The 24,035-nt window shown below is 39.7% G+C and overlaps 2 protein-coding genes and 1 long non-coding RNA gene across 10 annotated transcripts in view; 1 reads left to right on the top strand and 2 right to left on the bottom strand.

The window, feature by feature from the left end:
* Positions 1–827: 827 nt before the first annotated feature.
* On the bottom strand, positions 828–22,985 carry LOC124871213. The gene is made up of 3 exons (XR_007038975.1): positions 22,890–22,985; positions 3,326–3,450; positions 828–987 (listed from the first exon to the last, which is right to left on the bottom strand). It is a non-coding gene; the product is annotated as an uncharacterized LOC124871213 (long non-coding RNA).
* Positions 9,443–10,430, bottom strand: rprma (reprimo, TP53 dependent G2 arrest mediator candidate a). The gene has a single exon (XM_047370332.1). It carries the CDS (start codon positions 10,285–10,287, stop codon positions 9,892–9,894), a length of 396 nt encoding a protein of 131 aa, XP_047226288.1. The 5' UTR covers positions 10,288–10,430; the 3' UTR covers positions 9,443–9,891.
* The window catches only part of galnt13 (UDP-N-acetyl-alpha-D-galactosamine:polypeptide N-acetylgalactosaminyltransferase 13), a 53,632-nt gene continuing 52,145 nt past the window's right edge, over positions 22,549–24,035 (top strand). For 6 of the 8 annotated variants that reach the window (XR_007038973.1, XR_007038974.1, XM_047370331.1 and 3 more), the window contains exon 1: positions 22,652–23,051. The gene's annotated coding sequence lies outside the window, so the exon portion shown is untranslated. The other 2 variants (XM_047370327.1, XM_047370326.1) reach the window with 2 other exon arrangements.

The following is a 24,035-nucleotide window of genomic DNA, read 5'->3' as shown; positions in this document are numbered from 1 at the left end:
TTACGCAGGTATAAACAAACTATAACTTTTCTAGGTATTGATAAGAGGGGGCAAAAACTGAATAAAAGTAATTAAGATTTATCATGGACCTTTCCCCCACTTTTAAATGTACCCAAAAGCAAAGAAAGATTTAAAAAGGAAATCAGTATGAGTTTGTTTCAGAACAACAAAAGGTGAATTTGGGTTAAGGCTTTTCATACATCTTTACCAAGGGTATCAATAAGAGTAAAAAAAGATGGATTTATTTAATTTGTTTTTTTAAAAGTAGGATGTTACCAACTCAGGTTTTAGTTTTTTAAGTAATAAGCCTGAATAACAATAAGACTTTTACTTTGGCTGAATATTTGCAGAATGTTGCTTGCCATCTTCTTGCTGAAATAAAGTCCTTGAATGTAAAAAATGTTGTCTAGATGGAACGATCCAGTGGCTCTATAGTTGGTCTGTATGACTCAGCACTCATAGTGTCTCTACAGAGATGGAAGACACCCGTATAAAATGGACTAATGCACCCACATATCATTGTGGATGTTGGCTTTTCAACAGGGCCAAAGAGAGGGCCAAAAGAATTTCAGTTTGATTCATCAGATGCCAAAAACAGCTCTGTCTGAAGAGAGAATGTGGTAGTCATGTTAGCTTTTGTGTCAATAGCACAGAACCCTTCTACAGGGTTTCTAAAAAATGTTTTTGTCAAGTTTCGTTACTTCTATGTATAACTCCTTTGATGTCTGAGGCCATTGTTTTTGTTTTTTTTTACCAGAAAAACTCAAAGAATATAAATACAAACCTTCACTATAAATTTACCTTGTTTAATTTTTGCAGTTTTCAGACGTTAAGCATGGAAGCTTCAAAAATCAGAGACGGACAGATGGATGAATGGCTGGATGGAGAGATGGATAGATGGAAGGAAAGATGGATGGTCGGATCGATTGAAGCAGGGAGGGAGAGATGGATGGAGGGAAGGACTGATATATAGAGGGACGGATGGACCTACAAGAAGGATGGATGGATGAATGTAGAACACTGTCTGAAAACATTAATGTATTGGTGTAATCTATGACGTATTTCCATATTTACCCAGACTTAAAAAATACTTAAACCAAATTCCAGATCTATAAAACCTGTGTGGGAACTGATTGTAGCTGCTGCAATAAACTGTTTATTATTAATGGCCTTTAGTTCTGCAATTACAGGTTTACACTGTTGGAGCCAGACACGAAGAAGAACTCTTCTCAGTCTGAGTGGAAGGAGCCATGATTCATTTCTTTATGACACAAGCACAAATGAACATACACACACATACTCTGGATTACAGCAAAGTATTAGAGGCAGCATAGTTCAGATGTTTAATTGCTATGATGTTTCTGTGTGAAACAATCAGCATTACAACAGAGCCATGACTCATCCACCTGAAAACAACTGAAGGCATTGGGTAATAAAAATTGAGACCAGTGTGTGGGGATTTCTCACAGCTTGATTTTCTCTTTCATCAACGGCTGACAGAAACTAATTTCTTCTGCTTGCCTCAGCCTTTTATTACAACTGCACAGAAAATATTATTGAGCATAAGTTGGGATGAAGTGAGAATTCTAACTTTGCTGACTGTCATGCAGAGCAAGGGAGCAAAAATATGATCCAGCCTTAAAGATCTCTCTCCACATTGACTGATGTGTCTGTGGCACCGCAGCCCAGGAGATCAGTTGTTGGGAGAACAGGAGAGAAATGAGAGTGTGGCTGCCTTGCTGCTATTTGGGGCTTTTCGTCACTATCCAGTTCATTGACCGGGCTTTTGCTCAGCAGCCAATCATAAGACAGCAAGCGAGGACCTGAAGCCTGTTTTAGCCCGCAATCAACACCCCACAGATGCTGTCATGGTTGAGCACAGTCCACTGACAGTCAGCATGGGATGAAGTGAGCTGATGTATTGCTCCGTATTGCTCTGCGTTACACTGTTCATATAGGTTTTTCCTGTTTTTTTGACCTAAACAGCTGGTACATGTAGTAATGAACAGTGTTTTTCCTTTTCCTCCCTCTGACCTGTAACACTCTCTTCCTTTGGGAAGAAATGTGAGAGCACATGGCCACATCAGGCTTTCCAAACATATATTTTTAATAGCCTGACTCTGAGTTTTAAAATTGCGCAGAGTAGCAATCAAAACACATTTCTGATGCATGTTGGGGGGAGAAGCTCATAAGCTCTGCAGAGCACAATCAGCTTGTTGAGGTTGGATAGAGATGGATGCTGTTAGTATCTCCTGAATTTCAACGAGCACTGGGGTGTGAAATCTTTAAGATGACAGATATGATTGCCTCACACCAAACTAACCCTCTGCAACATACGCTGTGTGAAAATGTGAAAATATGCTTTTGTAATAAAAATCTTATCACCTCTGTTTTTTATTATTATTCATGCCTCTTTTAAGTCAGCTTCAGACAGAAGGTTGCTCCTGGATATTTAACAGGCCAGACACCTATCAATGAGCATTTTCCAACACATCCTTTAATTATAGTGATCACAGACAGCAAACGGAGAGACTCAGTGTGGGAAATAAACCTGTCTTGCAATGACCTGTTGTTTTATTATCTTCTAATTTAAAAATTACAATGTGAAAGAAAAGGTAAACTGCTTTACATTTACAGAACATCCGTGAGCATCAGTTTTCAAGTATTGCCAGAGATTCTTAGGTGTGGACTTTGACTGGATCATTCTAATGGATGAATATACTGTAATCCAAGTTTAGCATTATTGTCCTGATGTTAGGCAAAGCTCCTTCCCATTCTTAAGTCATCTGCAGCCGATTTAATTTTTTATTTATTTTTTTCATTGCCTGGATCACTCTTATTCAGCTCCATCTATCTTCTCACCAACTGTGACCAGCTTCCATGTCCTTGCAAAACAAACCCATTCCTACCACATCTTTCTACCACCACCATGTTTTATGCTGAGGATGGTATGTTTAGAGTCATGTGCAAGGTTTTTTTTCCGTCCAACACATTTTGCATGCACTTACTTACTAGGCGACTTCTCATGGCAGTTATTGCACTCAACTTTATTTTTGGGTTAACAGAGAAAAGGTGGAGGAATTGTATAGCCTAGGCCTATCACATAAAATTCCCCCAAAAAATACATTAATGTTTGTTGTTGTGACAGGAAAAATGTGGAAAAGTTCAAGTAGTATAAATACCATTGCACTGCATATACTAAAAAATTATTCCTTTGCGGTAAATTGGTCCTTTTCAGTCTGAATCCATACCTCCACAATAAAAAGTCTTAGTAACATTTGTTTTTGTTGGCCAGGATTTTCCTGGTCTCTCGCCTATTGCTTACTGGTTTCTGGATTCACCGTCATTCAGCAATGCAGGTAAGCTCAGCTCTTCGGGGGGGTTGAGCCGCCTTCTGCCAGAGCCAGTAGGTGTACTCCTCTAAACTAGCGACGTACCACCTGAGCTCCTCTGCACACAGAAATTAAAGTGGATTTGAAGGAAAAGAGGATCCAGTGGAGGAATACAAAACTCAATGAGACAGCCAAAATGTAATGTCACTTCGGAACAAGTCCAAAGAACTCTCCACACTTTAAAAATTCGACCAGGATTTTAAACAAAGTAGTCTTTTCTGTTTTACTGAAACAGGCTTCCATTCGCTTTAACAGGGATGCAATAAAAGCCCGTAAGTCAGTTGGGGGGAGACTCTGCATGGCTTTTAGCAATGGGTGGTATGGGCAATAAACTTTAATGTGAGGGACACACAGAGCTGTAAACACTATGAAATGATTATTGTTTCTTTTAGACCTCACTATCTGTCCAGAGAGTTCTGCCAGATCACTGTTATCCTCGTTCATGTACCAGGTCTGGACTTTAACCTTGCTGCTGAGCAGATCACTGACAGCTACCGCAGTGCTGGGAGTCAGACTGGAGAGCAGCCAATATTTTTATTGGGAGATTTTAACAGGTGTGACATAACCACTCATCTACCTTCCTTAGAACAATATACAGGATTTATGCTTTGGTAACATCCCAAACATATATTTGTAAGCCACGTCATAATGTGATTCTGGTATCACCCAGATTACAACTAAAAACTAGTGAACCTGTTAGAAATAAAATTATGGTCTGGAATGAAGTAGCAGCTGAATCACGTAAAGGTTGCTTCGGCTTTACTGACTGGGACTTGGTTTTTTTACCAAATACGGGGTGATCCGCATCTTTTGATAGATGTTTAAACCTATCCCAAAAATAAAAAATGCATTACAAAGAACATGAAACTGTCTCATCCAGAGAAAAACATGCTGTCCTTCAAGGGGACAAATCCATTGGGAGGGAGCTTGAAAAAGAGTTCCTTCCACCCACACGTCATCATCAACAGACACCTGGTGACATCCATTCTCCAAAAACTCAACCCGCACGAACCCCCTGGCCCTGACAAGCTCAGAGGCAGAGTGCTGAAGAACTGCTGCAGTCAGCTAACTGGACCTCTCACAAGACGGTGCCCTGTCTTCAGTTTTATGTAAATGCATGGATAGAACATAGATAGATGCAGGAATAGAAGTGTGTGACCGGTAAAATGGAAGGTGTCAGATTAACTGGACCAACACCAGTTAGCCTTAAAGGCAAGGGATGGGTGGATGATGACGTCATTACCAAACACCTGGACATGGCCACACACAAGGGTATTATAAATGGACTTCTCTTCTGCTTTTAAAACTCTAAATATCCTAATTTTACTGCAGCGCCTTTGAGACCTACATGCTCAGCCATCATTGATTTAATGGATGAATTTTACAGTCCAGATCACAACATGTCCGTTTTAGAGGTTTTAAATCAAGTATGTTGGTTTTAAACCCTCAAGGCTCTGTTTTATTTGCTGTTCTGTTTTCTGTGTCTGCCAACTGTATTTCCTGCAACAGTGTCTCTAGTAGCTCACATTACCAGCTCTGATGCTCTACCCTGGTACCAACAGGCATTTGACAACTTGGCCAAAGTCTTTTGTGACAATGTGTTGGAACTAAATGTCACAGAAGAAAGAGTTGTCATGTGGGGGTAGAGATAAAGATGCCAGATCATCTCTCTTTCTGCCACTTAGCATCCAGGGCCAGCAGGTGGACTGGATGGTGTCTTTTAGATACCTTGGAACAGAAATTGACTCCCAGCTGTCATTTAAAAAACACACAGACTCCATTTTTAAAAAAAGCACAACAACGTCTCCACATGCTGAGAAAACTGCAATCTTTTAATATCAAGAAGGACATTTTGACATGGGCTACACGGTGGTGCAGTTGGTAGCACTGTTGCCTTGCAGCAAGAAGGTCCTGGGTTCAATTCCCAGCCGGTGGTCTTTCTGCATGGAGTTTGCATGTTCTCCCTGTGCATGTGTGGGTTCTCACCGGGTACTTTGGCTTCCTCCCACAGTCCAAAGACATGCCTGTTAGGTTAATTGGTCACTCTAAATTGCCCTTAGGTGTATGAATGAGTGTGTGCGTGGTTGTTTGTGTGTTGCCCTGTGATGGACTGGTGATCTGTCCAGGGTGTACCCTTCCTCTTGCCCATAGACTGCTGGAAATAGGCACCAGCTCCCCTGTGACCCACTATGGAATAAGCGGTAGAAAATGACTGACATTTTAACACTGGTTTATAAAGCACTCATGGAATCGTTCATCACTTTCAGCTTTCTCAGTTTGAAACACAAACCAAATTGTCCCGAATCACAAACCAGGGCAGTTTGGTTCACCTCAAACCTCCAGCTTTGAACTGCACAACCGCTCTGTGTTCGGAGGTCCACCCTGATCACAGAAGATCCTTCTGATCCCCTCCATCACTCATTCTAGCTGCTCCCGTCAGGCAGAAGGCTTAAAATCTCTCTGGACCGGAAAGCCATTTATGAAAAGTTATTTATTCCATTTGCAATATCCACCTTAAACACTTTAAAGTAAGAACGATAGATAGATAGATAGATAGATAGATAGATAGATAGATAGATAGATAGATAGATAGATAGATAGATAGATAGATAGATAGATAGATAGATAGATAGATAGATAGATAGATAGATAGATAGATAGATAGATAGATAGATAGATAGATAGATAGATAGATAGATAGATAGATAGATAGATAGATAGATAGATAGATAGATAGATAGATAGATAGATAGATAGATAGATAGAAGTAATAGGTAATAGGTCACATTTTTGCTATAGCTTCAGTCTCATTTGCAGCAGCTGAGTTGTTGTTTTTGATTTTATTAGTTTTTAAAGCATCACCCTAAGGATGACCAGATTAGCCCATGACAGTTAATTTCTCAAAACTGTCAGACAGAAGGGGACCTCAGTCAAACATGACACAACAGTCAAGATGGGGGAACAGGAGAAAAGAGAGACAAGATGAAGGGCATTTTAATGAATGTAAGTTGATTCACTTCAACTTTGTATGGAAGCACAGGTGGGCAGTGAAGCAGAGCGCCATATTGGCCGGTGGCTCCTTTGTCACTGCATTGACAAGACAAGTAATTTCTGACGCTCCTGGGGAGCTGGCAGCCAGGTGAACCCTGGGGCAGAGGAGCACGACAGATGTTTTGACAGAAGGAGGGAGGATGTGAAAGGCTGCATGGATCAAATCCTGACTCGGGCTGAGAAAAACGAAATCCTAAGATAATAAGGTTCATTTTCAAAGTCATTTTATTAAAAGGTTTATATCTGCATTTTCTATATAGACATAATTGAAAATGAGGAAGAAATCTTATGAAATTGGTACATTTCTTGCAGACACTGCACTGCCACGAACATCTCTTTTCTACATTGCTTTTTAAGGCTGTTTCTGGTTGGCCACTCCAAAATAATATGTTGAGAATTGGACTTTTTTTTCGCTGATAAAGAAAAAAGTAAACCAACAATACTGATGTAACAATTTGTATAAATTGTATTCATGCTGATTTTAATTCGCATTTCTGAGTAAAAACTGTTTAATTAAATTTAACAGCTAAAAGACTAAAACTTAGTTAAATTCCATTAACTTTGTAAAAGGTACTCACTAAACAAATTTAATGAAATTCAAACATTGTTTTGCATAATTTTACAAAATGTATTACATTTTTTAAACTTGTTTAATTACTGAATTACTGAATTACTAAATTTAATTACTAAATATATTACTTTTTTCTAAATTGTCCCTTTTATACTCACATTAAACACAAACATGATAATAGCATGGCTGCTTTCTCAATCCAGAATTAGCTTTCTAAATATACATTTAAACTCTACAGGTTCCCACTGAATAAGAAGAAATGATCAAATAGGAAACAGTTTCACATCTCCAGATTGAGACAGAGGACCCCCCTATATCATAAACTTGCAATGGATTCCCCTTAGTCGCAGAATCATAGCAAAATAGCTTCTTTACTGTTTCTTTCAAGATCATTGTTGATGTTATACTTTGCAAATCAAATAAGCAAGACTAATGTACAACATTTAATATAGATTAAAGAGGCATGTTCAATGGCGACAACGGTGTCAGGGTTAAGAAGCTCAGTTTGCTCCCAAGCTTGTTGTTAATGTTAGTGCAGCCGCTAAACCTGTTAAAGCTGCATACAAACTTACATTTTTGCTGTGACACAGAAGCCTTCTCAGTAGCTTCTAACATTGACTGAAATTCAACTTATTTATAGTATGATCCATGAAGAAAGATGCAGTGTTGTGAAAAAGTATTTTCCTTGTTACAGGTTTCTCACATTTTTACTTTTCCACCTCAAACAAATGTTTCAGATCATCAAACATAGTTAATTGTGAAAGAAAACCCAAGTACATAGTAAAAAAAACACTTCATTAATAATAATTTAATTAATTAAAGGAAAAAAGCAATCCAAGCCAACCAATATGAAAACATACCTGCCCTTTTTAAAAAATCATGATTCAACAACATTTTGGTTCAATTTCACTTGCCACACCCTGGCTTGCTTAAGTGTCTGGCCTGGAAAATCAAGAAATCATCTAAATAGAACCTGTCTGACAGTATGAAGTAGGCTAAAATATCTCAAAAAGAAACATGTCATGCCACAATCTTAAGAAATTTAGGAACAGATGAGCTCTGGGACTCTATTGAACTACAACAAGAGCCGTTATTCACAAATGGAAAAACATGGAACGGCGGTGAGCCTTCCCAGGAGTGACTACTCTAACCCCAGTCATGGAGTCTGCCCGGTCTTTTTCGTGGGCAAAATCGACATCCATGAGAGATTTCCAAGATGAAAACTACTTTTGACCAAAAACATCCCAAAGGCCATCTCACGTTGCCAAAATAACATCTTGATCACCCCCAGGTTTTTTGGAAAAAGCGTTACTTTTCTGGAAGGTGAGCATCCCGGCGTAACACAAACAACACATTTTAGAAAACGATCACCTTGCTGACAGTCAAATATAGTGGTGGTAGTGTTATGGTCTGGGGCCACTTTGCTTCTACAGAACTTGGATGACTTGCTGGGATTGTTGGGCTATGCAGCAGGACAATGATCCAAAACACATCAGCAAGTCCAATTATGAATTGCTAAAGAATGAAAAAAATTATAAATAAAGGAAAACTTTGGAGTGGCCTAGTCAAGGTCCGGTCTTAAACCCGATTCAGTTGTTGTGGCATAAAACCTTTCAATGTGACTGAATGAAAAGAATTCTGCAAAGAAGAGTGAGCAAAAATTCCTCTACAGTGATATAAAACTAACATTGTTGGTGATCACAAACACTTGAAAGCAGTAGTTTCACCAAAATTATTACAACCAGATGGTTTGGACAGCTTTTTCCCCTTAATAAGAGAAATCCTCATTTGACAACTGCATTCACTCACGTTATTTTATCTGATATTAAATTTGTTTGATGCTTTCAAAACTTTTGTGACCAAAATGCAAAAAGATTAAGAAATCTATAAGATGGGAGATACTTTTTCAGGGTACTGTAGCCTTATGAACGTGAAAGTTTTCTGCTGGACACAGCGCATAATAAATGAGAACGATTGACTGAACTAATTTTAATTCTATTGAAATTGTTAAGATAGGTTACCAGAAAATGTAGTTAATATTATTAAAATTTGAACATTATTGAACATTACTTTTACAAACTAATATGCTTGATTAAAGTTAAATAATTCTAACATTTAACATTTATTACCCTCCAAAACTCTTTTTTATAGTGTAGATTCTGTCCAAACAAAAATGTTGAAAGTCAAGGATGAATCTTATAACTTTTCAAAGGTATCTACAAATAATTAGAGGTTTTAATGTGGATGACTTTCCCCTTTCAAGTCTCAACCACATTGCTACACTTTGTCTTTTCAACAAAATGTTGCTCCTCATCTGTATCCCTGTAAAGCCATGTCCTCCTATTAAATACAGATCATTTAACCTGAACTGAACTGTGAGCCTCAAAGTAAGATGTGAGAGAAATAACTTCAATCAAGAAGAAAAGAGTCGTAATTACAGAAGGAATTTATTTAGGCATTTATCATTTTTGCGAGCTAGTACATTTTTATGTCCAGGAATTATATTGAACACAGTATTGCCTATTTTAGGCCAAATGGAGCAAAACATTCAACATTTAATTCCCCACTGCGTTTGCAAAGCTGAAAATACAAAACCTTTGCCTTTGACTGATGCTTTACAACTATTAAATTAGATCAGTGCGTGATCGAACACCTAACTAAAGAAGATCCCAGCGCACTTTACCTCTTTGAGACTGTTTGCATTAAAGGCCACATGAATACAGATGAGCAGCTGCCCATCAGGGTCCTCCTACAGGGGGCTCTTTCAGGTTTTTATAAACTGTACAAACATAAAAACAGGGCCTGGTGTTCGGGCTGTTGATCGTCGCGCCCTCTCCATCTGTTTTCAACACCTAGACTGTCCTCATCCATCACCCATCAGTAGGCTCCAACAATCACCGCCTCCGCTTCTTTAGAAGGTCTCCTGTCCGTCACCAGAAAGTTTATCATCCCCTCGGACTTTATGAGGAGGTTGCAGCCCAGGAAGAATATGCCAAACACCACGGTGAGGGACAGGACGCACATGACGGCTATCTGGACAACCCTCATGATGAAGAGGCTCCTCTCGTCCGGGGCCGCGGCCACAATGCCGTTATCAGTCACCACGGAGGAGAAGTTGCAGCAGAAAAACTCCTCCGTCTTGTTGAACAGCCCGCCCTCTGTCTGGTTGAACCCTGTGTTATTCATCTCTACTTTGGCATACAAGAAATAATCAAACTTTCCAAAAATCAAAAGACGCACAGTGGAGAGGCGCAATCCCAAAGCAATTGTCATCAAGTGAGGAGTGAAGATTAGGAGCGGCCGTTGAGTTGGAGAAGTTCCTCCGGGTTAAGCAGCGCTCTTCTGGAGTTTAGAAAGCTGCTTGGGAATCGCATTACTGGAGATCTGATGCGCTGCGTTCACAGTTTCAGAGCAGAATGAATCCACACACCCAGCGGTAAAATAGACTGCTGCGCCTGATTTGGTGGAAACAGCCCGAGCGCCACCATGCGGGCAGACTGGAGCTTGGCTTTGTAGGTGTACAGTTCGGGTGGTGTGATATGATGCTGGTGGGGACATTTTGCGCAGGGGTCTGAATGTGTGTGTGTGTGTTTGTTTGGTAAATGTTGCAGCCTGCTGTGTGTCGGAGTGTGGATGGGAATCATTATGGAGCTAAACTTCAACAGGTTCCCTGCTGACCTTCTGTCAGATGCTGTAACAGTGAGCTTGCATTTGCATTTTCAGCTCAATGAAAAAGTATTTGATCCCTTACAAATTTCTTCTGGTTTTTTTTTTTTTTTTTTTTTTTAAATCTCACTTTTTTGTCAGATACAGATAACCTGTGTAAATATGAAAAGCTATTTAAAAATGATGATTTCATGTATCAAGGAACTTGGATCTGTATGTGAAATCATAATCCCCCCTGAACCTGATAACTGGTTGTACCACCACTGGTTACATCACTGTGGAGGAAGTCTGGCACACTCTTCTTTTTAGTTAAGACACACTGGGGGCTTCTGAGCATGAACCGCCTGTGATCATGCCACAACATCTCAATTGCATTTGATTCCATACTTTGAGTAGGCCACCTTAAAGTCTTCATTTTCCTTTTTTTTTTAATCCATTCTGAGATGGACATTGTGGTCTGTTTTAGATCTTTGTCCTGCTGCATAACTCAAGTCCACTTGAGCTGACAGCCTCACATTCTCCATCAGAAGGATTAGTAGAGAAAGAAGTAGAATTAATTGTAAAGAGCAGAATTCATGGTTTCATCAATTATGGCAAGTAATCCATGTTGCCAAGCAACAATGAAATACCTGGACCTTCCTACCTCCAACACAATGTTATATGTGCTTTTCTTATTGTTGAATCAGGAATCATAACTCAGGCGAGTGTGGCCTGCAGTGCTTTGGTTGTTGTCGTGGGTTCTTTTATGACTTCCTGGATATGTCATTGATAAAGGTTTCCCACTAGTCCAAGTCTTTATTTTTGGATAATGGCTCTAACTGTGATTCGCTGGAGCTTAGAGCTTTAAAAGTGGCTTTGTAACCCTTTCTGGTAGATTTTTTATGGTTTTGCTTCTTATCTGTTCTTGAATTTTTTGAGCTCGGGGCACAATGTGTTGCTTTTTGAGATCGGAATTAAATGAAAAACATGTTTTACAGTTCATTCAACAGGCCAATTATTCTTCCATAATGGGCCAAGTGAATTTTTTCCTTTAACAACAAAAAAAACAAAAAAAAAACAAATCAACATTTGAATTCAGTTTCTTGAATTTGCTTTGTTTATTTGTTGTGTTGGCAAAATGTCTTTGATGTCTTGGAACATTTAGGGTGATAAAAGCAAAATAAGATAAATTCTGTCAAGGAGTGACTCATTTTTTACAGCACTGTTCTGTAAATAGGGCACTCATTGAAAGTGTCTTTTCCTTTAATATAGTTTCCTGGTATGGGAACGTCATTGCCAGAGACAGGAAGTGGCTCAACAGGCATCACCAGCACATGTATCCTCTTGACCCACACAAATGTGGTTTGAAGAAAAAAGGCAATTTAGGTTTACAATGACCCAGCACATCTCCTTTAAGCTGCTGCCATCTGGTAGGAGACTAATGGTCCGACTAACAGAAACAAACCGCAATAAAAACTCATTTATCCCCTCAGCTGTGTTCATTATGAACAAGGAGTACCTTAAATAGACACAAATTGATTATATCACTGTTTTTTGTTTTGTTTTTAAACAATAGAATGCTTTTAATGCATCCAGTATCTAGAGTTTATGAAGCTGTTGCTTTTAGCTATATTGTTTTAATAGTGTGTTTTATTATCTCTGTATGTGTAAGGGTGCTTGTTTTCCCAGATGTCAAAGACAAATCTCCATCTCAAAGAGGTGGTGGGCAATAAAGTTATCTTATCTTATCTTATCTCTTGTTATATGCTGAGGGTCTAATCCTCTGGACGTTTAGCACCAGGATAGTTTGTCGCTGCCGTTCCTGATTTACGAACTGCAGGAGTGAATGTGATTCATTGTAATATACATGTCGTCTGAAAGATTACGAGGCTTTGGTTTACTGAGACACACCACTGTATTGTATTGGTCTGCTTACCCATTCTGGAAAGAACAAGCCAAACACATGGCACCAAATTTGTCACATTAACATTTAGGGTGATACATTTTAATGTGACAGAATCATCTCGCAATGAAGAGGCTGCTACTAGTTTATTAGGGGCCCAGCATCTTTATTTTTTATTTTTTGTGTTGTCTATATGTCTAGTTGGTTCCTATATCATATATGTGGCTTTTTTGTTTTGATTGAACCTTTTAGTATTGAAAGGTTACTAATTTATTTGAGTAATTAAATTACGCCATGCCTGTCTTTCACACCTTCAGCTTGTTCAGAATGCTGCCGCTTGTCTTTTAACCCGTACACATAAACACCAGCATAAAGTGCCTCTACGTTTTCACGGCGCTGCACTTTTTTCCTCATTTAGTCCTGTTACAGACTTATTTCAAATGGTATTAAATTAATGTCTTTCCTCAAATTCTACGCATAATACCCCATTATGACAATGTGAAAGACATTTGCGATTGTTGCAAATTTATTGCAAATAGAAAACTAAGAAATCACATTTACATAAGTATGTGTGTGCATTTGGCATGGAGCTCAAAATTGAGATTAGGTTTGCACTGATCATCCTTGAGATGTTTCTCTACAGCTTAAAAGGAGTACATCTGTGGTAAATTCAGTTGATTGGACATGATTAGGAAATGATTAGGAAAGGCACAAACAGGATTGTCTTGAGGCACAAATCTTCTGCTGCTTTGAAGGTCCCAATCAGCACAGTGGCCTCCATCATTTATAAATGGATGACGTTTGGAACCACCAGGATTATTTCTAAAGCTGGCTAGCTGTCTAAACTAAGCAATCAGGAGAGAAGAGCCGTGGTCAGGGAGTTGACCAAGAACCCCAAGGTCACTCTGTCAGAGCTCCAGCGTTCCTCTGTGGAAAGAGGAGAACCTCTAAGAAGGACAACCATCTCTGCAGCAATCCACAAATCAAGCCTGTATGGTAGAATGGCCAGACAAAAGCCATTCCTTAATAAAAGGCACATGGCAGCCTGTCTGGAGTTTGCCAAAAGGTCCCTGAAGGACTTTCAGACCATGAGAAAAATAATTATCTGGGCTGATGAGACAAAGATTGAACTCTTTGTTGTGAATGCCAGGTGTCCTATTTGGAGGAAACCAACACAACAACGACCCAAAGCCCACAGCAAAGATCTCAAAGAAGTGGCTTCAGAACCACTCTGTCAATGTCCTGGAGTGGCCAAGCCAGAGTCCAGGCTTGAATCTGATTGAAAATCTCAGGAGAGATCTGAAAATGGCTGTCCACAGATGTCCCCCTTCCAATCTGATGCAGCATGAGATGTACTGCAAAGAAGACGGGTTCATCCTGTAACTGGTGGGTTGCCAGTTCGAACCCCTGCTCCGATGGCACCAATTGTATGGCAGCCCTGTTTCTGTCAGTCTGCTCTAAGGGCAGCTGTAGCTGCAATGCAGCTTACCACTGTCAGTGTCTGAATGTGTGTATGAATGGGTGGATCACTGATTGGAGTGTTAATTGATTTGGTGTCCTCAGACTTGATAAAGCACTATACAAGTGCTGGCCATTTACCATTTACCATATTCAAAAATGATTTGATATCATTCGGAATAACATTGTAACATAACTAAATGTCAAAAGGTTCGGTGTTGTCTTTACTTTGCAGATATACTGTACCTCTGCTGTTCTGTCATCTCTCCATTGGCTGTCTGTGTGCCAAAAAACTGACTTTAAAATATTTTTCTTGGCTTTCAAATGTGTTAATGGTCTTGCTCCTCTTTACCTCTCTGACTTGCTTCAGCCTTATGTTTCACCATGGGCCGTTAGACCAGGTTCTCTTGGTCGTACCAAAAACTAGGCTGAAGCTCAGAGAAGATCGGGTTTATTCAGTTTTGGCTCCAGAATTATGGAAAAAGTTGCAATTAAATATTAGACAGGCTTCTTTTGTTGCTGTTTTCAAGTCTCTTTTAAAAACAGACTTTTTCCAGTTGCTTCGATAGTGTGAGTTAGTTTGTTGTTTCTTTTTATTTTACCACAGTCTCTATAGTGTGTTTTTATTCTGCTTGTATTGTTTTGTTATATTATTATATTTATTATATTATTATATTTATTTTGTTTTTGTTTGACCTGTTTTAGTACTGTCAGGCACATTTTCATTCACAAATGAACACAACCAAAAAAACAAAGCTGGGCATTGAAGTGTGGATTTTAAATGCAGGTCTTCACAAGTAACTTAGTTCTTAAAAAGCACACTGAAGAATAAACAGATAATTGTACTTTATGTGTATAGGAGTTGATGACATCACAAGAGGAATGAGAATTAGACAAATTAGCTGGCAATAGTTAACCATTTTGTCGGATGAGCACCTTTTAACTGAATTTGATGTAGATCCTGAAATGTTAAAGTTGTATTTGAGTAGAAAGGATTTTAGCAGGACGTGTCTAAGCCAGAGTTTGACTCCAATAATTCCCACACCATGATGCATGCTGCTGTGAATGGTGAACCTGAGGCCAACTGTGTCCATAGCTTTATTTGATCTGTTTTTGTTATGTTCCTGCATGAAGTTTTCCATCTGTTTTGTTTCTATGCACTTTCGCCACACATAAAATGAGTAACTTTCCATATTCTGGTTGTATAGACTTAAAAATGAACTGATATGATTTAATTAGGTTAATTGGTCTCTCTAAATTGCCCTTAGGTGTATGAATGAGTATGTGCATGGTTGTTTGTGTGTTGCCCTGCGATGGACTGGCGACCTGTCCAGTACGTACCCCGCCTCCCACCCATAGACTGCTGGAGATGGGCACCAGGTCGCCCGCAACCCACTATGGAATAAGCGGTAGAAAATGACTGACTGATATGATTTGTCTATGTCCATCTTGCTGGTGATCATTTTTGCTGGAAGAAATGTGTAATGCAGCAGTTCTGTGAGAAACTTTGCTGAGGGCTGAAAATAGCTTTAACAGAACACATAATTCCTGAATGACAACTTGATCACTACAATCACTCAAAATGATCATCATGAAATCTGGCTAATCCATGACCCTCTTCACAACCAAATATTCGTTGCCAAATGTTCCTAAAACCCACGCAGCATTCCCACATAAAGCTCAAACTTTTTGCTGCAGCTGTACAGAATACAAATAAATACCCTTAAAAAATGTGATTAAAAATATACCAATGAAGATGAATAAAAAAAAGAAAAATACAAATAGACCAACTCAAAAAAATTCCGATCAATTAACTTCAGGCTTATGTGATATCAGCAGAGCAATGCATATTTGGAAGCTTGTTTTTGGGAGAGGAGAGTTTATTTTAATTACACAAAAAATTACAACAAAATAGCAAAACAAAAAGAAAGACCATGACATGTTCTATAAGTGGTCTGCTGGGTAATTTTAAATTATAGCACCCAGTTTTCAAGTGGATTGTTGTTGTTTGAAGGTCTGTTTTGTCACGCATTGCGCTCTATCCAAAAAATGCTGCCTGTCTTAAGACAAAAAAAAAAATATGTGAGAGTAAAATGACCAAAGACACAAGCATTGCAGTGCATAATTTATCAAAAATGTTTTCAAGAATAAATTTTCAACCATCTGCAAATATCAATTCCAATACCAAACCAATATTGGATAACAATGAAATGATCATTTTTAAATCCAGGGTTTACTGACTTAAAACTTGTCTGTTTTCAGGTAAAATGCAAAATTGAAACTGGAATTCATTTTTGTTAAAGGTCTATATAGCTATCAGTATTTCCCAACTTCTCTATTTTACATGAGTTCAAAGAATAAAAGTTGGATCAAATAATAATAATTACAATAATGTAATTAGTGTTAAAAGAAAGAGTTCGTTGCTGAACATCACAGGCAGTACAACATAGAAATGAAGTTTCACTGAATCTTAAACTATCTGCTCTGATTTCAGTCGAAGTGTTCCTGCAGGCCGAAGGAAGCTGTACAATCTCTTTCCTACCATTAGATGGCAACGTTGATTAACATGAGACGCCAGAAAACTGCCCACTTTACAGTAACTGAGGGCAGAAGGGGACTGGGACTAAAACTCAGACCTGGACATTTCATGGGTAGGACAACTTCCGGATGCAAACCAACAGCCACCAACAAGGTTGTTCTGATAGCTGCGTAGATTACAATATACATTTTTGAAATTCATGAGAAAAAACTTTCTGCACCCATCCTCTCTAAAGAGAAACACTTAAACAATTAACAAACTGCACCATTAAACAACTCCCAGGCCTGAATGTTTTGTATTAGTTCGACTATAGCCTACAACAGAAATATGAAAGAACAGAGGGGCAGAAACAAACCTTCAGTAGGAAAGGGCTTCATACTGATTTTCTCCAAACCTTAGGTTAAAATAGCTGCATGTGCCTCTATTTTGCCCTTACTGCCATGTTTTTCAGGTTATCACTTCCTTTTGAGCAGCTATAGAAATGAACTGGCTGCAACAAAAAGATGTAATGCGCTGATCTCCTGAATTATCTTTTCACATGTTTAATGGCATTTGAATTGGCTCGACAGGCAAGAAGTATAAATTTGGCTGTACTGAATGACAAGACATTTTTCACATCCTCATCATCCTGCAGTTCCACCTAGAAGCTAACAGAAAGGTGTCCTGTTACTAACTGTAGATCAGGTGACATGTCCTCTGTCGTCTGCCCCTCATCATGACCAGCCTCAGGATGCTACCTGAGTAAACTTCGACCTGGTGCTTTCGTGGGTGAAGGTGTCATTTGTTTGATCACCGATACTGCTACTGGCCGTTACATGGAGGCAGAAAGGCACTGACAAATTTTGTAATACAGTTATCTTTTGGATTGTTTCTTTTAACTTTCTCTCTTATTTTACTGATCACTATTAATCCGACTGGTTCACCTTCTCATTCAAAGAGTTTTCTTTATTTTCATGACTATGAATATTGTAGTTTCACACTGAAGGCATCAAAACTATGAATTAACACATGTGGAATTATATACTGAACAAAAAAGTGTGAAACAACTGATAATATGTTTGATTACTGCTCCGCACACTCTTGGCATTCTGTTGATGAGCTTCAAGAGGTAGTCATCTGAAATGGTTTTCCAACAGTCTTGAAGGAGTTCCCAGAGATGCTTAGCACTTGTTGGCCCTTTTGCCTTCACTCTGCGGTCCAGCTCACCCCAAACCATCTCGATTGGGTTCAGGTCCGGTTACTGTGGAGGCCAGGTCATCTGGCGCAGCACCCCATCACTCTCCTTCTTGGTCAAATAGCCCTTACACAGCCTGGAGGTGACTTTGGGGTCATTGTCCTGTTGAAAAATAAATGATAGTCCAACTAAACGCAAACCGGATGGAATAGCATGCCGCTGCAAGATGCTGTGGTAGCCATGCTGGTTCAGTATGCCTTCAATTTTGAATAAATCCCCAACAATGTCACCAGCAAAGCACCCCCACACCATCACACCTCCTCCTCCATGCTTCACAGTGGGAACCAGGCATGTAGAGTCCATCCGTTCACCTCTTCTACCGTGGATCTTTGGTTCCACGGTGGTTGGAACCAAAGATCTCAAACTTGGACTCATCAGACCAAAGCACAGATTTCCACTGGTCTAATGTCAATTCCTTGTGTTCTTTAGCCCAAACAAGTCTCTTCTGCTTGTTGCCTGTCCTCAGCAGTGGTTTCCTAGCAGCTATTTTACCATGAAGGCCTGATTCACACAGTCTCCTCTTAACAGTTGTTCTAGAGATGTGTCTGCTGCTAGAACTCTGTGTGGCATTGACCTGTTCTCTAATCTGAGCTGCTGTTAACCTGCGATTTCTGAGGCTGGTGACTCGGATGAACTTATCGTCCGCAGCAGAGGTGACTCATGGTCTTCCTTTCCTGGGGCGGTCCTCATGTGAGCCAGTTTCTTTGTAGCGCTTGATGGTTTTTGCGACTGCACTTGGGGACACTTACAAAGTTTTCCCAATTGTTCAGACTGACTGACCTTCATTTCTTAAAGTAATGATGGCCACTCGTTTTTCTTTACTTAGCTGCTTTTTTCTTGCCATAATACAAATTCTAACAGTCTATTCAGTAGGACTATCAGCTGTGTACTGTATCCACTTCCTGCACAACACAACTGATGGTCCCAACTCCATTTATAAGGCTTAAAATCCCACTTATTAAACCTGACAGGGCACATCTGTGAAGTGAAAACCATTTTAGGTGACTACCTCTTGAAGGACAATGACCCCAAACACACCTCCAGGCTGTGTAAGGGCTATTTGACCAAGAAGGAGAGTGATGGGGAGCTGCGCCAGATGACCTGGCCTCCACAGTCACCGGACCTGAACCCAATCGAGATGGTTTGGGGTGAACTGGACCGCAGAGTGAAGGCAAAAGGGCCAACAAGTGCTAAGCATCTCTGGGAACTCCTTCAAGACTGTTGGAAAACCATTTCAGGTGACTACCTCTTGAAGCTCATCAACAGAATGCCAAGAGTATGCGGAGCAGTAATAAAAGCAAAAGGTGGCTACTTTGAAGAGCCTAGAATATAAGACATATTATCAGTTGTTTCACACTTTTTTGTTCAGTATATAATTCCACATATGTTAATTCATAGTTTTGATGCCTTCAGTGTGAAGCTACAATATTCATAGTCATGAAAATAAAGACAACTCTTTGAATGAGAAGGTGTGTCCAAACCTTTGGTCTGTACTGTATATATATATATAACTTAAATAACGGTTGACAGGAGCAGAAGAGACGCTTCATTTATGGCTCATTGCTGCTACTCGTTCGGAAATAAATTCAAATAACTGTGTCCGGTTGAGGGAAACAAACATGTATCAGCTCTCTGCTTGAGAAGACACGGTTGCAACTTAACAGTAAAATGTTGGATTTTATAACTTCAACCTCGCTCTTATTACACCCCCACTTAAACACTGATAATATCAACGAATGATAGTGATTAACACATAGTCATCAGTCAGTCATGCATTTTCTACTGCTTATTCCATAGTGGGTCATGGGGAAGCTGGTGCCTATCTCCAGCAGTCTATGGGAAAGAGGCGGGGTACACCCTGGACATGTCGCCAGTCCATCGCAGGGCAACACAACACACAAACAACCACACTCATTCATACACCTAAGGGCAATTTAGAGTGACCAATTAACCTAACAGGCATGTCTTTGGACTGTGGGAGGAAGCCGGAGTACCCGGTGAGAACCCACTCATGCACAGGGAGAACATGCAAACTCCATGCAGAAAGAGCCCAGGCTGGGAATTGAACCCAGGACCTTCTTGCTGCAAGGCAACAGTGCTACCAACTGCTCCACCGTGCAGCCCCACTCACACTTAAAATATTCACTATCAAGGTTCCAAAGTGATAAATTATGTTTTAGTGTAAGTCATAGTCACTATTAATCCACTCGAGGAAGCTTGATTTTGTGCCATACATATTTAAAGGTCTTATGGGTACAAGAAGTTTTTTGTTTGTGCAGTCAGAGGAAATGAAAAGTAATTTTTTAAGGGGTTTTATATATATATATATATATATATATAAACCTTGGGTGGTTATAGAATTGTACATTAATTCAGTGGTAGAGACCCTGCTGTTGAGAGTTAGGTATGCTTTTGTAATGATAATGTGTAAATTTATTTAAAAAAATGTTATGATTGGTAAATTATCTTTGTGTATATTCTGTGTATTAGGTGTCTGTTTTTTATGTTTTCTGTGTCTTTTTCTCTCGTTTTATCTGTAATGCTACTTGTTGTATGTTTGTACTGGGCTTGGGTTTCTGGAGGACCACAATAGAAATACAGGTCCTTCTCAAAAAATTTGCATATTGTGATAAAGTTCATTATTTTCCATAATGTCATGATGAAAATTTAACATTCATATATTTTAGATTCATTGCACACTAACTGAAATATTTCAGGTCTTTTATTGTCTTAATACAGATGATTTTGGCATACAGTTCATGAAAACCCAAAATTCCTATCTCACAAAATTAGCATATTTCATCCGACCAATAAAAGAAAAGTGTTTTTAATACAAACAACGTCAACCTTCAAATAATCATGTACAGTTATACACTCAATACTTGGTCGGGAATCCTTTTGCAGAAATGACTGCTTCAATGCGGCGTGGCATGGAGGCAATCAGCCTGTGGCACTGCTGAGGTCTTATGGAGGCCCAGGATGCTTCGATAGCGGCCTTTAGCTCATCCAGAGTGTTGGGTCTTGAGTCTCTCAACGTTCTCTTCACAATATCCCACAGATTCTCTATGGGGTTCAGGTCAGGAGAGTTGGCAGGCCAATTGAGCACAGTGATACCATGGTCAGTAAACCATTTACCAGTGGTTTTGGCACTGTGAGCAGGTGCCAGGTCGTGCTGAAAAACAAAATCTTCATCTCCATAAAGCTTTTCAGCAGATGGAAGCATGAAGTGCTCCAAAATCTCCTGATAGCTAGCTGCATTGACCCTGCCCTTGATAAAACACAGTGGACCAACACCAGCAGCTGACACGGCACCCCAGACCATCACTGACTGTGGGTACTTGACACTGGACTTCTGGCATTTTGGCATTTCCTTCTCCCCAGTCTTCCTCCAGACTCTGGCACCTTGATTTCCGAATGACATGCAGAATTTGCTTTCATCCGAAAAAAGTACTTTGGACCACTGAGCAACAGTCCAGTGCTGCTTCTCTGTAGCCCAGGTCTGGGGAATGCGGCACCTGTAGCCCATTTCCTGCACACGCCTGTGCACGGTGGCTCTGGATGTTTCTACTCCAGACTCAGTCCACTGTTTCCGCAGGTCCCCCAAGGTCTGGAATCGGCCCTTCTCCACAATCTCCCTCAGGGTCCGGTCACCTCTTCTCGTTGTGCAGTGTTTTCTGCCACACGTTTTCCTTCCCACAGACTTTCCACTGAGGTGCCTTGATACAGCACTCTGGGAACAGCCTATTTGTTCAGAAATTTCTTTCTGTGTCTTACCCTCTTGCTTGAGGGTGTCAATAGTGGCCTTCTGGACAGCAGTCAGGTCGGCAGTCTTACCCATGATTGGGGTTTTGAGTGATGAACCAGGCTGGGAGTTTTAAAGGCCTCAGGAATCTTTTGCAGGTGTTTAGAGTTAACTCGTTGATTCAGATGATTAGGTTCATAGCTCGTTTAGAGACCCTTTTAATGATATGCTAATTTTGTGAGATAGGAATTTTGGGTTTTCATGAGCTGTATGCCAAAATCATCCGTATTAAGACAATAAAAAACCTGAAATATTTCAGTTAGTGTGCAATGAATCTAAAATATATGAATGTTAAATTTTCATCATTACATTATAGAAAATAATGAACTTTATCACAATATGCTAATTTTTTGAGAAGGACCTGTAAGTACCTGGCATTCTTGTGTTTTTATCCTCGTTGATGATACTTGACTTTGGTCATAAAATGTGGCTCAGTTGTTTACTTTCACCAAATAAATTCAAGTCAACTAAATACCACCTGTGCCCGCGCGCACAGAAATATGGGGCTCGCGCTCTGCTCTGACGCACACGCGAAAGCTTGGCTTCTCTTAAAGGGCCCGCGTCCCCTGCTGCTGTCTGTTAGAGGTGCTCAGTGTAACTTTTTGACGGCTTGGACTGACATCCTGAATTTTCCCAGAATCTACAGATTACCATCCCGCCCTTTAGGGCATTGTTTCCCTACAAGGCATAACTAAGCAATAAATAAATAAATACTTATTCTCGCATATTTAGCTAGTCGGCTATTATAGGAAAGGTTTGAACGCTGTACTGCTAAGAAAGATTTTTCTTTTGTTTACTGATTCGCTATAAACACTTTTCAACGTTCCGTTTTTTAAAGATGTAAATCAAAACTTAAAATATTCATTTTTTTTCCAAATTGTTTTTTTTTAAACAGCAGCTATTTAAATACAAAATTGACTGAATAATAGTAATAAAAACCTATTATGTTACAGTAACAGCCACCAGACGCCACTGAGTCGTCACTTTAGAAGGTCCCCATGATTGACGTCGCTGTCAGCCAATCAGAGAGGAGGAGCAGGACACATGCGGGTCAGTGTGAGCAGAGCTGAGGTTAGATTGTATGGAGCATTATCTCGCCTGTCTTTTTATAGTTACGATATACAGCCATGGAGCAGGTGCGTGGATAGACATCCGACTGAATGAATAAGCAAATCCCTCCCTACTCCTTCCTATTGACCGCCGCTACCTCAACTGTATCGGCTAAGAAATTACATCCAAAGGTACCATGAGAGGTATGACTGGACCAACAGCGGTTTACTGGTTTGTGGACTACCTTGGTTTGAGATGGACTGCATCCTAGGTGTCATTTCCAGACGTCGTCCGCGCCCGGTTTAAATTAGTTACTGGTTTATTTGTTGCGCGTTTGATCATGTTCAACACGTTGCCTGGCAGCGAGGCTGGAGCGGGTCACAGGTTCACTACACCTATAATTTAGGTAAGCAGAGTGTTCTCCTTTTCCGTCTTATTTACACCCTGCATTGGATAAATATCACAGTGCCAAATGCAATGACAGCTATAAGTGTGTGGAGATGATGGCTATATTTATTTATTCAGGTTGCCATGCGGCATAGTTTAGTTTAACCAAATAATATAGTAGCCTGATTGCTTGGCTGCTGTTGCTGTACTAATATTCACGTCACACCCAGCAACTAATAGGATCATCTTTGGTAACATAGAAAAACACTGCAGAATAAGTATTTTATAACATTTTGGTAAGTGTTTTACAAGATTATACACATTGTAATGTTGATCAAAATGCACTACAGTGAATGGCTTAATGGGTTTACAGAGATCAGCTCCATAATCACCTTCTGTTCCGGAGAGGATTGTGTAAAGCCAGGTTACCTTTACTGCTACCAAACTGCCAAAGATAAAATCTAGTATTTTATGTCCCTTTGCAAAGCTGAATTATTGTAAAATCCAGGACCATCCTGCGACTTGCAAAAGTACTCACACCCTTTGAAATGTTTCATATTTAGTCACATCAGAATCACATTTCACTGTTTTCATTGTGATTTTGTGTGTTAGACCAAATCAAAGTAGCATGTAATTGTGAAGTGGAAGGACAATGTTACATTGTTTTCAAATATCTTGGTTTAACTAAATGACTTCAAAAGTCTCCTAATTGCTATAAAGAGTCCACCTGTGTGTGATTTAGATCAGCCTTGAGGTGTAATGGAAGTCCAGTTTTTTGATAGCGGCATTTGGGCCATCTGCATTGTTGGGTCTACTGTCTGAACTTCCTTTATAGACAATGGCCTATAGAGGTTGGAGTTTGCTGCCATATTGAGAACAGTATTGGCATGGTCGCTGAACCAGCTTTTGGTACTTTTGACATTGTGGGTCGTTACCAAGTCCTGTTGGTAAATGAAGTCAGCCTCTCTAGAAAGGTTGCAAGCGTTGCTTTAAATTTGCTGGT

The sequence above is a fragment of the Girardinichthys multiradiatus genome, chromosome 7, assembly GCF_021462225.1.
Source record: "Girardinichthys multiradiatus isolate DD_20200921_A chromosome 7, DD_fGirMul_XY1, whole genome shotgun sequence".
NCBI lineage: Eukaryota > Metazoa > Chordata > Actinopteri > Cyprinodontiformes > Goodeidae > Girardinichthys > Girardinichthys multiradiatus.
The sequence above is the reverse complement of the archived record's forward strand: the minus strand, read 5'-3'. Positions and strand labels throughout refer to the sequence as shown.

Excerpts from the sequence above, each read along its gene's own strand:
- rprma (XM_047370332.1), bottom strand. The coding sequence starts at position 10,287 with ATGACAATTGCTTTGGGATTGCGCCTCTCCACTGTGCGTCTTTTGATT.